The sequence below is a fragment of the Chanos chanos genome, chromosome 7 (assembly GCF_902362185.1).
Source record: "Chanos chanos chromosome 7, fChaCha1.1, whole genome shotgun sequence".
Lineage (NCBI taxonomy): Eukaryota > Metazoa > Chordata > Actinopteri > Gonorynchiformes > Chanidae > Chanos > Chanos chanos.
This window is the reverse complement of record NC_044501.1, coordinates 42,012,429-42,027,339: the sequence shown is the minus strand read 5'-3', so window position 1 is coordinate 42,027,339 and position 14,911 is coordinate 42,012,429. Positions and strand designations below refer to the sequence as shown.

The 14,911-nt window shown below is 37.0% G+C and overlaps 1 protein-coding gene across 1 annotated transcript in view; it reads right to left on the bottom strand.

Moving 5' to 3' along the window:
* LOC115816398 (low affinity immunoglobulin gamma Fc region receptor II-like) overlaps window positions 1–14,245 on the bottom strand; it is a gene marked incomplete at its 3' end in the record, with an annotated part of 70,312 nt that extends 56,067 nt beyond the window's left edge. Inside the window, exon 1 of the mRNA XM_030779354.1 lies at window positions 13,832–14,245. Within this exon, the coding sequence (XP_030635214.1) occupies window positions 13,832–14,245 (414 nt within the window). The remainder of the gene's footprint in view (window positions 1–13,831) is intronic.
* Window positions 14,246–14,911: the final 666 nt, after the last annotated feature.

Sequence of the window (14,911 nt, the reverse complement as noted above, 5' to 3'; positions counted from 1 at the left end):
TCATTACCATTTGTTCTTGTTTCTCCATCTTTGTACCAGAAAAAGTGAAGGTCAGGTATTTGTCCTCCAGGAATTTCACATCTGAGTGTCACTGTCTCTCCACTGAATATCTGGCTCCACTGAGGATGCTGAGTTAGTGAAGGTTTTTCTGCAGGAAACAGATAAAATAACTCACTCCTAACCTGCATGAACACACACACACAAGTCTTACTGAAATTAATGTGCTGAGGAGATTAATAAAGACACCATTTATCATATACCATACAGCTTCCATTAGATGGTCATTAAACAGTGATACCGTGTGTATTGTTCACTGAATGTCTATGAAAGTACATGGTCTATAATGTGAAGAACTTAACATCGTCCAGGGGGATGTAACGACCTCGCCTCCTCCCTCGCCAGTCTCAGCCATTCCGCGATCAGCGTCGCCGGTCTACTAATCACCGGCCTGATCTCTCATCCCGCACACCTGCCTTCACTTAGTTTTCCCATCACACCTCTCCCTATTTAAACCCCTCCGTCGGATCAGTCAGTGCGAAGTCTACACTTCCCTGTGTTCTCTGAGCCGGTCCGTCTGTTTGTTGCATGTTTTATATTCGTGCTGACTTTGAACCTGAACTCTCCTTTTTGGCTCTGTAAAGCTCTTTTTGTTTATCTATTTGATTAAAATCCTGTTTTGCCCGCACTTGCGTCCCCTGCTTTGGTCTTGCCTGACAGGGGATCTATGCAGGCTCAAGAAAAAAAATCATAAATGGCATTTTTATTACCTTGAGTTTGTCCAGAGTAGAAGAGTGAACTCAGCACTAAAACGCAGACAGAGACACTTAGAACACAGCAGATGCATTTGACTGTCAACAACACTGTCTTATTTCTATGATGCTTGTTGGATTCATTAGGACTGATTTTTTACATAAACATTGTTTAAAATTCTGTAGCCTTTGTTTTTACTCAATGATCATTTTCTTACTTAGACCTTGAAATCAGTTCTTCTGAGAATATGCATGTTGTTTGCAAATGTTGTGAAGACTGAACATAATTAAAATGGAATAAAGCTGGAATAATGTGATGTAGAGACCACTAAACACACTAAACAATGATACTGTTCTAAAGCCCTTCCTCTTGATCAAGGATGGAGTGGTGAGACAGTTAAATGGAGAGAGGATGGAGTGGTGAGACAGTTAAATGGAGAGAGGATGGAGTGGTGAGACAGTTAAATGAAGAGAGGATGGAGTGATGAGACAGAGAGAAATGGAAGTAAAGGAACAACCTTTTCTGGTTACAGAAGTCCTAGTTTCCAAAAATCTATAAACATTTAAACATTTTCTAACAGAAGTCTCAGAGTCTCTCACTCATCAGCCCTAAATACAGTGACAGTCTTTACTGAGACATGAGAAAGAGGAAGTATTCAGAGAAGAGGAGGCTACGTGTAACTGATATTTTAACATGTCAACACATGTGATCAACTCATCTTATGAATGTCTATTTACAGTGCGTCTCTATGACTATAGGAATGATGTACAGGCATTTTAATTTTGTTTCTATTGATCAATCCAAATTTTCAGTGACACACACAGCTATCAAATATCAGATACATCAGATACATAATCAGATACAATATATATATATATATATATATATATATATATATATATATATATATATATATATATATATATAACTTTTGATGTCTCTCTCTCTCTCTCTCTCCCTCCCTCCTCCCTTCTGTGTGTGTGTGTGTGTGTGTCTGTCTGTCTGTCTGTCTGTCTGTTGTTGTCTTGGGCCTGTTGAGTTAAAATACTAATTGAAAATGGTACAAATGGTCGTTGAGTTCTCTCCTGTTTCTTTAATTATTCTATCAATCACCCACATCCACCAGAAACTAAAATTTGAAGAAAAAAAATATCTGTTCACTCGTAAAAAAAATAATTCCTCAGCATTTCTTTACATTTTTTTCTGAAATTACCTGACAGTTAAAGTGTCAGAGGCTGCATATAGATCAGGAGAATGAGGACAGAGAATGAGGAATCTCCTCTCATATCACTGTAAACTACAGTCTGGATTGTGCATCACCAAGATCACAAGAAAAATAAGGTTCATTAACTAGAGGAGTCAAAGTTCAATCCTGTCAGGTGTGACTCCCTCTGTACCCCTGACCTCACATCACTAGACGTTACATCTTTACCCTAAACCAATCAGAGTTCACCCAAAACAAACAGTCAACATGCAGTTCCATTACCAGGACTGATCACATACGCCGATTAAACTACATACAGGTAATAAACAGATCTGTGTTACAACACCACACACATAAGATCACATTGTGTCTGAGCTGATTTTTTCTCACTGGATGGTTTTCACTTCTAAAGAAATTCAGTGCAGCCATGTTCTGGTCAATACAACTGCTGATGAGTTGTACAGTGTCTTAATGTAAATAATATAAATATAACAATATTTGCCACTCTTGAAACCTCTGACACCATCATCTGCTTTATTCATTATCTGAGTGAGAAACAGGAGAAAATGAGTGTCTGATATGTTGTGATAAACTCTGGGTTAGAGGAAGTGAATAAACTGTTCTATCGTTTGTTCAGAGAAAACATGAGACACTGAGGACCTTAAATCTCCCACTGACAAATTCTCTCACTGATACATAGACAATACAACACTGTCTCACTGCAACACGACTGATCACTGATATTATATTCAGTTTATGGCTCTGGAGTTGGATGTGACTACATGTCATCAAGTGAATAGACTGCCATAAAAAAGTTACATATACATGCCAGTTGTTCTCTCTAAAAGTTAAGTCATTATTCTACCGTCAGTGCGTACATATGTGTACATTAAATATACATACATATATGACATCAATGTCAGACAGTGATACAACTGAGAAAATAAGAAAAAGAGAACAATGAAAATAAGAAAGAGTAAAGTAATTATTCCTCTCTTACAGAGTGATGTATTTTGAAAAATAAGTATAAAAAGATAATACTTTGGAGAGAGAGAGAGAGAGAGAGAGAGAGAGAGAGAGAGAGAGAGAGAGAGAGAGAGAGAGATGTAGTTATCAAAGAGGAAAGAGGGGAAAGGAGAAGAGAAATGAAATGGTAACAGGGCAGACAGATGTTGGGTGACTGCAGAGACCTGCAGAGTGGGCACATCAAATATTCATTCTAATACATCTACATTCAGTACTGTCAACTGTTAATCTTTAACAAGTCAGTCTTTAACAACTCAGTCTTTAACAAATCAGTCTTTAACAAGGTTTTATCAGTTATGCGTCCAGTCCCCTAAACGCTACTACTTTATTCAGTCTTTTGTCTGTTACTTTATGGAAAGTACCTCGGTCTGTTTGGGTTTAGACTGAAACTATTCATGACCACAGCACCATTGTTGGCTGCAGATTTTTTCCTGTTGGTTTGTTCGTTTGTTTGGTTGGTTGCTTGGTTGGTTGGTTGTGTTTTTTTTGTTTTGTTTTTTTCTATACTGGGGGAAGGGTGATAGAGTATCAAAGGCTCAGTAGTGTTGCCTTTTGACATCTTTTCACACAATAACAGGCAGAGAAGCAGAGAAAAAAAAAAGGTCTGAGACATTTTTAACACACAGAGTGAACAGCACAGAAGCCAAAATTAGTCATTGCCAATCCCAGATGAGGGGAATGTGTATTTTAATGAATAAATGCTCATATATAATATGTGTGTGTGTGTGTGTGTGTGTGTACAATGACACCAAAAGGACAGTTAGAGACTCCTCTTATTGCAGTTTTATTGATGCTGATGTTGTGGTTTCAAATTACTAGCAAATCCTGAGCTTCAGTGAGCTATGAAATGAACTCTCAACTTATTTTTGGTGTAAAACTTTTTTACGATGACTTGTCTAATGTGTGTTAGATTTCAAGTTAAGTTCTACAATGTTTTTTGGCATGAAAACAAAAGAAAAGGAACTCTTCGAAACATAAACACAAAATTTGATTAAAGAAAAAGAAAGAGAAAAAAAAACTATTTGGACAAATCATATGAGTAGTTTGAAAGTCTTTAGACTGAAACTCACATTACAGGAGATTCTGACACGTGGGCCAATTGATTGCCTATTTTTCCAACCATGTTTTCTGATTGTAAATAGATGTGGATTTTAGACTTGGTCACAATTAAATATTTTCACAGATTTACTTTTACAGTATGCTTGAAAATTCATTCATCTTGGAAATTTTGAAAGTTTTCAAAAGATAATCAAGGTAAAGGTAAGGTAAAGATAATCAAGAAGATCTGTATGGAAAACCGATGATTTTGTTTATTTTCTGTTTATACATTTTATATCAAAATATAATATACATGAATGCCTTTTATTAAATCAACTTCTGTCTCTAGCCTTATCAGTAAAATAACTGGTAAAATTGAGCCTGGAGCCCTGTTATATGTATAATAGACTGTACGAACGTAGAGTAGTTGTTGGTTTTATTTTAGAGGTAAACTGCTTTCTCAGGACATCAGGTAGAATTATTTTTCAAGAAATTATGTCACTTAGAAATGAAAGATGGGAAAATGAGAGAGAGAGAAGGAGATTACTTACAGAGCAGTGCGTGTAGTGGACTGAGCTCCATGCTGTGTGAGTGAGAGATTGTCTGATGTGCAGTGTGTATTATAAGCTCTTCCTGTATTCTCACATTTAGATCACACCTCTGCAGAAATGTCGAGAAGGTTGATATGGTAGAGACAGTTGAGCTCTATGTTGTTATGCATATTATCTATCTATCTATCTGTCTGTCTGTCTGTCTGTCTGTCTGTCTGTCTATCTAACTATACTTATTATAATTTGAAAAGCTACTTGCACATCAGAACTGAACATTAATAATTGGGAAATTAAATTTTTTACCTAAATTGCTGATTATTTTCTTTTGGGTTTTTGGGGAGACAAGAACACTCTCAAAACACCAGTAACATTGTCACCTATTAATACTGAAGCTGTGATACTGTTGCCATACATGTTAATACTGTAAATATGAAAAGATTTGAAGGGTTATGTTTTTTTTTTCTGCAAGTCTTATCGAAGTGTATCTTTTTTGGATCAGAGTGAAGTTTTATGAAATATCAACTTTAGATGTGTTATTATCTTGTTAATGTTCATTTTAATTGTCATACACCTTTCTGAGAGCATTAAATACAGACCAGGACAAAGGACCAGTTAACACCTCCACCCACCTACATGAGGCAGAAGCAGAAGAGAAGCCAAACCACAAACAGTCATTTCAGCTCTTTTCTCAGACATCACACACAGGGCCACTGTGGTTGGAAACAGTAGAGGTTGCTTTTAAGTGCAGTTCTCAACTCTGCATGCTGCATCAAGTTATTCTGTTGCTCTGGTGTGTGTGTGTGTGTGTGTGTGTGTGTGTGTGTGTGCGCGTGTATCTGTGTGTTTACAAGACTGTAGATGGGTTTAGGAGAATAAAGACAGGAAGACTCTCTCACGGTTACAAGAGCTTGTGATTAATAATGAAAGAAGTGTGTGAGTAAATACTGGGTGAAAATGAAATCTTATGTTGTTGCAGTGCGCTTTGTTTGTAAATGGAAAAAAAAAAAAGTATTATATCATTGCTGTAAAGTAGTACAAGGCCAGGGAAAATGGAGTGGTGTGTCTGTGCAGTGTGTAAAAATACATAAAGGAAAGACGCAGGTGGAAAGGAAGGGCAGAGTGGAAATCAGATGGACGATGGAACCCAGACCACCAGAAGAAGAAGAAGAAGAAGAAGAAGCAAAAGAAATCAAAACTATGTCCATTTTGCCTGTTGCGCAAATGAGTTCATATTTCTGCATAAGCAGAGGACGTCAGTTGAGTAGGCAGTTGTTCAATGTGGTCAAGTTCTCATTCTCGCTTACACTGCTATAAGAATGTGGTCACATGCAGTCCAGACCACCTCGGAATGTGGTCTGAGTGATCGGATCTCAATGCAACCTCAATGCACATTGGATGCGTTTACACCTGTACTTTTGAAATCGGATCTTAATGCAAGGTATAAACAGGGCCATATATACATATGAACGTATATTTGTGAGCTATATACCAGAACTTTTGACTGCCAAAGAAGGTCACAAGGGAAGCTAGACTGCTCACATTATCGGAGATGATGTTATATGTTATTTTATGTAATGTCTCCCTCTGCTGGACTCAGACTGAAGTTCATCTGGGTTTCACATCCTCCTCCTAATCCAGCTGTAGATGAGGCTCCTGTCATCAGATGTATGACACACTAGATACACCATAGGTCCAAATGCTGTGATACCAGAAACTCATAAATTGTGTTTCAAAAGATTACATTAGCATGTTTTCTACAGCCATGATGGAAATTTACTCTTCAACAGAAATCAGAAGCAGTGAAAACACCGGCAATAGAAAAAGTTATTTATTTTTACCATTAAAAGACGGGATGTCCAGTTACATAAAAATGAATGAATAAAGTGGTATTTATCATTGCATTTTGAACTGGGTTTGAAAAAAAAAAACAGATTGTTAAATAAGACACCAAAATCCGATCTAAAATGTATAAGCAATCACACTGTTTTGGTAGTGACTATATGTGACTATATATGAATTTATTAGGAAATATGCAGCAATAACTTTATAATTGCTTAATGCTTATTTAATAATTTCAAAAATTAGGCACAGGCTTAAAATCTATTTTTGTTGAACCGGGTTATCTCTAGACTTTGATGGAAATATTGGCATGAACATATGAATGTTTGTGTACAGTTAGTCACAAACTGAAATACATACAAACATGAATGTTGGTGAGAAAATGTTATTCTCATACAATTCAATGCTTCAGTGCATTTTTTTTTAATAAACAGACAATACAAGTAGTGCTGTTTGTAGATATGTCTGCATGTACAGAAAAAAAGAAAGAAAAATAAACATGCATAAATCTGGACCATTCAGCTGAGTTAGCAGGAGCAGCAGGAGAAACTGAGTCAGGAGCAGATACAGGGAGCTGGGAGGCAGCAGGAGCAGATTGGGTGGCAGTGGAGGTGTGAGATGTGGAGGATAATGTAGACTGCAGTCGTCCACTCCTGGTTTCTTCAACTCTCAGCTCCTGTGACGTGTTCCCGTGTGGCCAGATCTATGTGGATTTGTAAAGTGCCACTAGAGAAACTGAAATCCTGAAATTTGTGCTCTGTATCCATTTGGTGGTGGAGTCTTCTGTCATTAACTGAGAAAGTCTGAAAATAAGTCCAGACAGCTCTTTAACTGTCAATAAATAGGCAGGGTCCAGTTAACAATAGACTGTCTACTGGGCAGATAGGCAGACCTCAAACCCCACCACTCCTACTGAGGTCAGGTAACTGACAAAGGTCTTTACCTTTGGGCAGAGGGCAAAAGGGAGAACAGGGCTAACTAGGAAACAAGGTTAACAAAGGAAGAAGAAATATAGTTAACAGAGAAATTAGGAAACAAGGAACAAGATGATCATGTCCTGTTGGATTTTGACCAGGAAACAGGCGGGTGGAAACAGAGGCCTGACAACACACATCCAGCTTTGAGTAGACAGGATCTTTCCACTCATCTCACCTGATATGAAACAAAATAACAACAAAAAAATGAATCACATAAAATTCAACCAGACAGCTTAACACAATGGTACACAAGCGGTTTCACAGTCTGTTTAAACTGCTTTTATCACCTGTAAAATTATTATTTTCATCTTAAAACAATAATAAGCCTTCAACTCTAAATAAACTGTCTGTCAGTTATCTTTTCTGACTGCCCTGATGTCTTACTGTCTTTCTCATTGTACCCAGGCATATTCAGTGCCAGTTAAAATGGTGTGAGTGTGTGATGGGGAGTGTGATGATGGTGTTACTATACCTGTGGTTGTGTTTGAGTTTAACAGTGAGTAAACTGTGTCGTCCTGTGGTGTGTTGGTCTTGTCTGATGGAAGAGAAAAGGTCAAATAAAGTATGATTTTGACTTCTCAGGAAATACACAAGCAACATGTACTGTAGTATCCCATACAATGTGGTTCTCTAAAATCATATATATACAAATATTCATAAATTGGGTTGTTTTGGTTGTGAGGTAAAGTATACGTACCTCTTTCCTTTCATATTTTAAAAAGTTAATATTTTTCATCTCAACATTAGAATACGTTGTGTTGCTTAGTCCATCCACACGATCTAAAATTCAACAACAACAATAACAACATTAAATAATTCAAAAAACAATCAAACTACCATCAATTCAACTAATTAATTATTGTCACTGGTCATTATTAATAACGTGTGATCTATAGCTTTATTAGACTGACAGAGATATTAAAATGGTTATCATGTGTTTTGTTTAAAGACAGGTTTAGGACACAATCAAAGGACATGTAATCACAGTGTTTGTTAGTTATAGACTTTACCCCTGTTGCCTCTATCTGAAGTATCAATGTCGTCATAGATGTGAACACTTCCTATGAAAGAGAGTAAGACATTATGTTTATGGAAGCTCAATATGTAAACATCACAGTGTATGTTAACAGTAAACTTTACCTCTGCTGCCTTCATCTTGACTCTTAGTGGTGTCATACATATCAGCAGTTCCTATTAGAGGCATTATCAAGAGACAGTATGGTTATGGGTGCGCAATACATACATTTAATTTTTAGAGATGTGTGTATTTATTATTGTAATAATATATGTGTATACTGACCAAACTGGAGTGACATGTATCCTGACTGAGTGTCCACTCTTCCCCCTGTCTGTCTCTGATCCTGGTGTGGAGTCTGACTGGTGCTGTTGTGTCTCTTGACTCTAGAGGGCGACAAAGATCACTAATACACGCAAAGCAGCTCTCTTTTGAAATGGCATGTTTGACAAAGAGAATGAAGACTCAGAATACTTACAAGCAAACTTCAGTAGAGCAGAGACCTGCGATGGTGATAAAACTTTCATTATAGTCATTAGAGTTTACATTACTTCTATTCACTTAAACTGATATTGTTACTACAGACAAATTATTTGGATAAGAATGTAAATCATCGGGGGGGGGTCAGCACATCACAGTTTTTGACTTTAAATCCATAGAAGACATACACTCTGAGTATGAGTAAAGATATAAATATTTACCTTCTGATCTTTTGTGCCAGTAAAACAGGATCATTAGAATGATGATCACAAAGACAACACCCAGTCCCACCACCACTCCTACTGTTACAGCAGAGGATCCATCACCTGACACTGAATCTATTCACACACAGACACACACAGACACACACACACACACACTCATAAGTAATATAGTCACACTTATGTAGAATTATTCTAGGGATGCTAAGAGATACACATATGTTTCTCTCACCTCTGACAGTGACTGTGACAGTGATCCAGCTCTTTGGTGACTCTCCTCTCTCTGGCTGCTTACACCAATACAGACCCTCATCTGACTTTGAGACAGCAGGGATGGTTATCTCTCCTGTAATCTGATTCTGGAGGACTAATCCATCTTTATAGAAATCAGCTCTGAGGTCTGAGGAGGCATATCGATACCTACAGCGCAGAGTCAAAGTATCTCCCTCAGTAACAGGATGGACAGGACTCTCCAGGATCACATCACCATCTACAAAACAGAACACAGTTACACACACTGCTGAGAAAAGATGCTCAAGCCGTAAATATGGATACTGATAATAAGTTTAAAAAATTATTTCAGCTTTGATAGTTAAATGGATGCTTAGTATGAAATTAACACACTGCATCTTCTTTGGTGTAGTACTTATACAAAGTTTCAGTATGTTTTACCAGTTAATGATTTTTTGTTTTCTTTTTGTGTATGTGTGTGTGTTTGAATGAGAATTATAATTTCGCAACATTTTGTCTTTGTCTATTACATTGTCTATCATCAGTTATTACACTGCACTGAAGGATTTATCATTGATACAAAATGACAAGAGGAGATATTTTACTCTAATATATGTTAAAAAAATTGCGCAGACATTTTTTTTTTCCTTTCCATGGTAACAGTCATTATTGAGACTCACTGGTCACTGTTATGTTGAGAGGATTACTGTTCCCTCCAGAGTCAGACTGACACCAGTACACTCCACTGTCTGATGACTGGAGGGAGCTGATGCTACATGTAGATCCTGTTACTGATCCCCATTCTGATGAACAGTCTGACACCTTTCCATTATCTGTGTATCGTCTCACTGTCCATCCAGTAGAGTCACTCTGTACCTCACAGCTCAGTGAGAGAGAATCAGATGTAAAGTGTTGAGTTGTGTTTGGACTGATGATCAGAGAGGCTGGAGGAGACAGAGCTGAGACACAGAGAGACAGAATTGTAATTTCATGAAAGTTTCCTGCAAAATCCTATATATTAATAGAAGAGTGAAAATCAGAAATACAAAATGGAAAATAGTTCAGACGCACATATTACACACATCATAGAATATCACACACTTTACTCACCTCTCACAGTGAGAATAACTAGACTGCTTAGCTGTGAGGATGTGGATCTGTCATTCCTCTCTCCCTGACACCAGTACTGATCCTGGTCATTTACAGTAACACTGAAGGTCAATGTGTTTACAGGTGAAATGTAAGGGTTAGATGTATACAGCACATTCTGAGTTGTTCCTCTATACCACTTATATCTCCACTTATTCTCAGAGTCAATTACACAAGTCATTGTGACTGTCTCTCCAGGAAAAACAGGGTACTGTGGTTTTACAGTCAGTGTAGCTGTTGGTAATGCTATTGGTATCAGGAGAAAAAGAAAAAGATGCATTCTCCATCAATATTCCTCAGTACAGTGCATCAGAACTGATAGCATGAAATGGGCCAAGATTCAGAGTACAGAGAGGGGAGATAAATTATAACAGAAATAAGACACAGATATACCACACACTTTACTCACCTCTTACAGTCAGAGTAACAGATTTACTGTGTTGTGAGGATGCGCGTCTGTTCTTTCTCTCTCCCTTACACCAGTACTGATCCTCATCAGATTCAACGGCTCCTCTGATGGTCAGTGTGTCTCCATTTACAGTGTGATGTACAGATGCAGACAATCTAATGTGAGAACTGCCTTTATACCACTTATATATCCATCCACTTTCAGTCTTTATCTCACACTTCAGAGTGACTGTCTCTCCAGTGTACACAGTGGTGTCTGGTTTTACTGTCAGTGTAGCTGTTGGTAAGTCTGTGTAAATGATGAAATGTTACAAAAATACTTCAGATACAACAAATAAAACTCTCTCCCTCTTATCATTCAGTTATAGAGTTTGAGTATTTGTCTGTAAAATATTAACCATAAAATCATGCTCTGTTTCTTAATAACTATGAATATAGACATACAGTATTTACTGGTCATGCTCAAATTCATGTTGGTAAAATTTCCGGTGGGGACTGACATTCAAGTTGTCTTATAACATTTAAAATCAAAATAAGAAAACTCAAAATAATGACTTAATACGAGACAGAACTGGATTCACCACTTTCTGGTTTTCAAGGTATTTTTATTTATTTATTTTTTATTACATTTAGGACTAAATTTTTATGCAATGATTGCTATTACATTAATTCGATTTGGTATTATAATGACTATTTTTCATCTTCTAGACTTTTTTCATGATTTTCACACTTGCAAATGACTAACATATAAATATCTGAGTTTTATAACAGTGGAGATAAAGAAGTCTGGGGTCTCTGTACTAAAAACAAACACAGCTTCCACTGTGAAATCATTCACTCAAAGTTACACTAGTTCTGATCACTCAAGAAAATCATTTCACAGTGTTAATAATGTATGTAATGATTCAACTCTGATACTAGAATAAATGAGGAAACACTGATGACGTATCAGAGATGTTCACTCACCTGTCACAGTGAGAATCACACTATTACTCCAGTCAGTGCCATCACCATTAGGTAGATATGCTATACATGCATATGTGCCACTGTGAGATGTTTTTACTGAACTGATTGTATATTCATTGTTTTTATCTTCGTAATCTGAATTCATATCATTGTCTTTGCGCCAGGTAAATTTCAGGTCAGGGTATTTTCCTCTGGTAATTTCACATCTGAGTGTGACTGTCTCTCCACTGAATATCTGTGCCCAGTTGGGGTGCAGAGTCAGAGAAGGTTTGAGTTTTCCTGTAGCAACATAAAATATTAAGTCGAAAACTACACAAACACACACACACACATACACACACACACACACACACACACAGAGGGAGCTCTAACTAACATGAATACCATTAGGTCACAAATTAACTTATCGTGCAACAAACAGCTTCAATATATTATATAGTCATGAAACAATGACACCGTGTCTCTGATTTGAATACTAAGTTCTTCACTGAACCTCTAACTAAACCACATACTCCATAATGTGAAAAAAAACATACATAAAAGAAAAATACATGCAGATATAAGCAAAGACGTGAATAACATTTTTATTACCTTTAGGTTCTCCAGAGTAGAAGAATGAACTCAACACTAAAACATAAACAGAGAAATTTAGAACACAGCAGATACATTTGACCTTTAACTACACTGTCTTATCTCTATATGATACTGATTAGATTCACTATAACTACACTGTCTTATCTCTATATGATACTGATAAGATTCATTATACCTACACTGTCTTATCTTTATATGATACTGATTAGATTCATTATAATAAACTGTCTTATCCCTATGTGATAATGATATTGATTGGATTCAGTGTAACTACATGGTCTTATCTCTCTATGATACTGATTAGATTCATGATGATTGACTAGTGTGAGTTCTCATACCATTTTAATTAATTCTGTAGTCTCTGTTGCATGATGATTTTATAGTATGTTTTCTTCCTCCTGTGACCATGATAAGAGTTTGTTTGAGAAAATGCACTTTGTGTACCTGTGATGTGAAGACTGAACATAAATGAAGTGGAATAAAGCCAATTCACAACTCCATTTTTTTGACAGTTTATCTAAACAACAACAATATAGTTTAGATTTGGTATTGTCTTTAGTTGTGATAGTATTCTGAAACTCTGTCTGTTAAACATGGTAAAGATCTACCCCCTTTCTCTTTCCACAGTTGCAGTGTCTTGAATTGAATTCTTGGCCTTCAGCCACTCCACATGAATCTAAAAATCCACTTGTCTCATTCATTAAATTGTTTCAGTGTTACTTCAACTGGATTGAAAGAGATATAAGATTTGTGGGAGCGCATTCATTTTTATTGTTTCTATCCTATTATTATGCATATCTAGGGGCAGCTGAGACCACCTGTCGATGTCCAGTTTTATGTTTTTATTCATGGGACCATAGGTACTTTCAAGTATTTTAATGATGTCTTTAGGTATTTGTATCCCCAGCTACTTAATTACTGTTGAGTTCCATTTGAAATCAATTTTTTTTTAGCATATAGTATAATTATAGCTTAAAATCTGTGTTTTTTGTATATTTAATTTATATCTAGGGGATAGTTGGATTTTCTTGTGATTTTACAAGTAAACAAACCAGACAAAAGCTCGGAGAAAAGCTTTATTTGGTGGCGATGGAATCCGGCAGCGCATCTGCCTGTACTGAAGATTAACTCAGAGAACTGTTGCCATGATCGGCCTTTTATACCATGAAACAAATGGCAACAGACAATAGATTTACAATATTGCTTAATGCAAAGCAGAATCTTGGCGTTAATGCTAAAGGCCCCCTTTAGTCTGTGGTGGTTGCCATTTACCCATTATCGGTTGTATTTTGCTTAATCAGTTGTTCTTGGTTGGCTTGGCCGATGGTGGTGTTTGGAACCTTATTCCCTTTTCCCACAGAATACTCCTAATGTTTGCATACGCCTTCCTTTTCTGCTAGCGTTTCTGCAGGATAGTCACGGTCAATATAGATCTGTCTGCCGCTGTGGTGAATCTCCTTCTTTTTCCAGGCAGAGTGTAACACCAGTTCCTTAGTTTTGAACTCTTGGAAGTATACTACCATTGGCCTGGGCTTAGCCTCTTTGGGTGGTTTGGGGCCAAGCGCTCTGTGGCATCGCGGTATTCTACGATAAACTTCATCAAGGGGTTCTGACTCCTTTCTGATAAAATGTTCGATAAACTGCAGCTTATCGTTTCCCTCTGATCCCTCTGGTAGGCCTATGGGGTAAATGGTGATATGTGTCTTGACCGTCCTTCTAAATCCGTCAGTTTCATTTGCATTTTTTCCTGGGCTACTAGTGGCCGACATAATGCCTCTTTTATGTCTGCGCTCCATTCTTCGATATCGGCCATTCGCTCCTCGGGTTCACGCGCTCTATCGGTCGTGTTTTTAAGATCCGTTGCCACTTCGCCCAGCTTCTGTTGAATTTCTTCTCTTACGTCAGGTAACTTCTTCTTCATGTCATTTCTGAGTCTGTCTCAAAAATTGATCAGTTCTAGCTTCATTTCCGAGCTCATCTCACATTTCCTGAGACACTGCGTTGCCACTTAAGAATAATTTTATGTTCGTATTTTTGTGTTTCTATATTTTCTTGATATTTGCATTTTCTGGTTATATTTTAATTCCTTCTATGTAGCTTAGTACTGCACTCTGAATCTCTTTGTACATTTACGATGACAATAAAGGTATTTGTTATACACATACTTGTTGCCTGTATTTCAGTATGTTAAATTGTTATTATCAAGGTGTATGTACAGATTACAGTATACAAAGATGTGTGTGTGTGTGTGTGTGTGTGTGTGTGTGTGTGTGTGTTCTGGGCCTGTGTGGGTGTGGTGGAAGTGAACTGTTACAACATAAATTAAATAATTAAATGCAGTGATGTATTCACTATAATTCCAAGTTCCACTAATTGAAATTAGTTTAATCCATTTAAATACCAACTGTAACACTTCACACACCATTGTGAACTCAGTAACCCAGTTGTCTCCAGCTAAAACC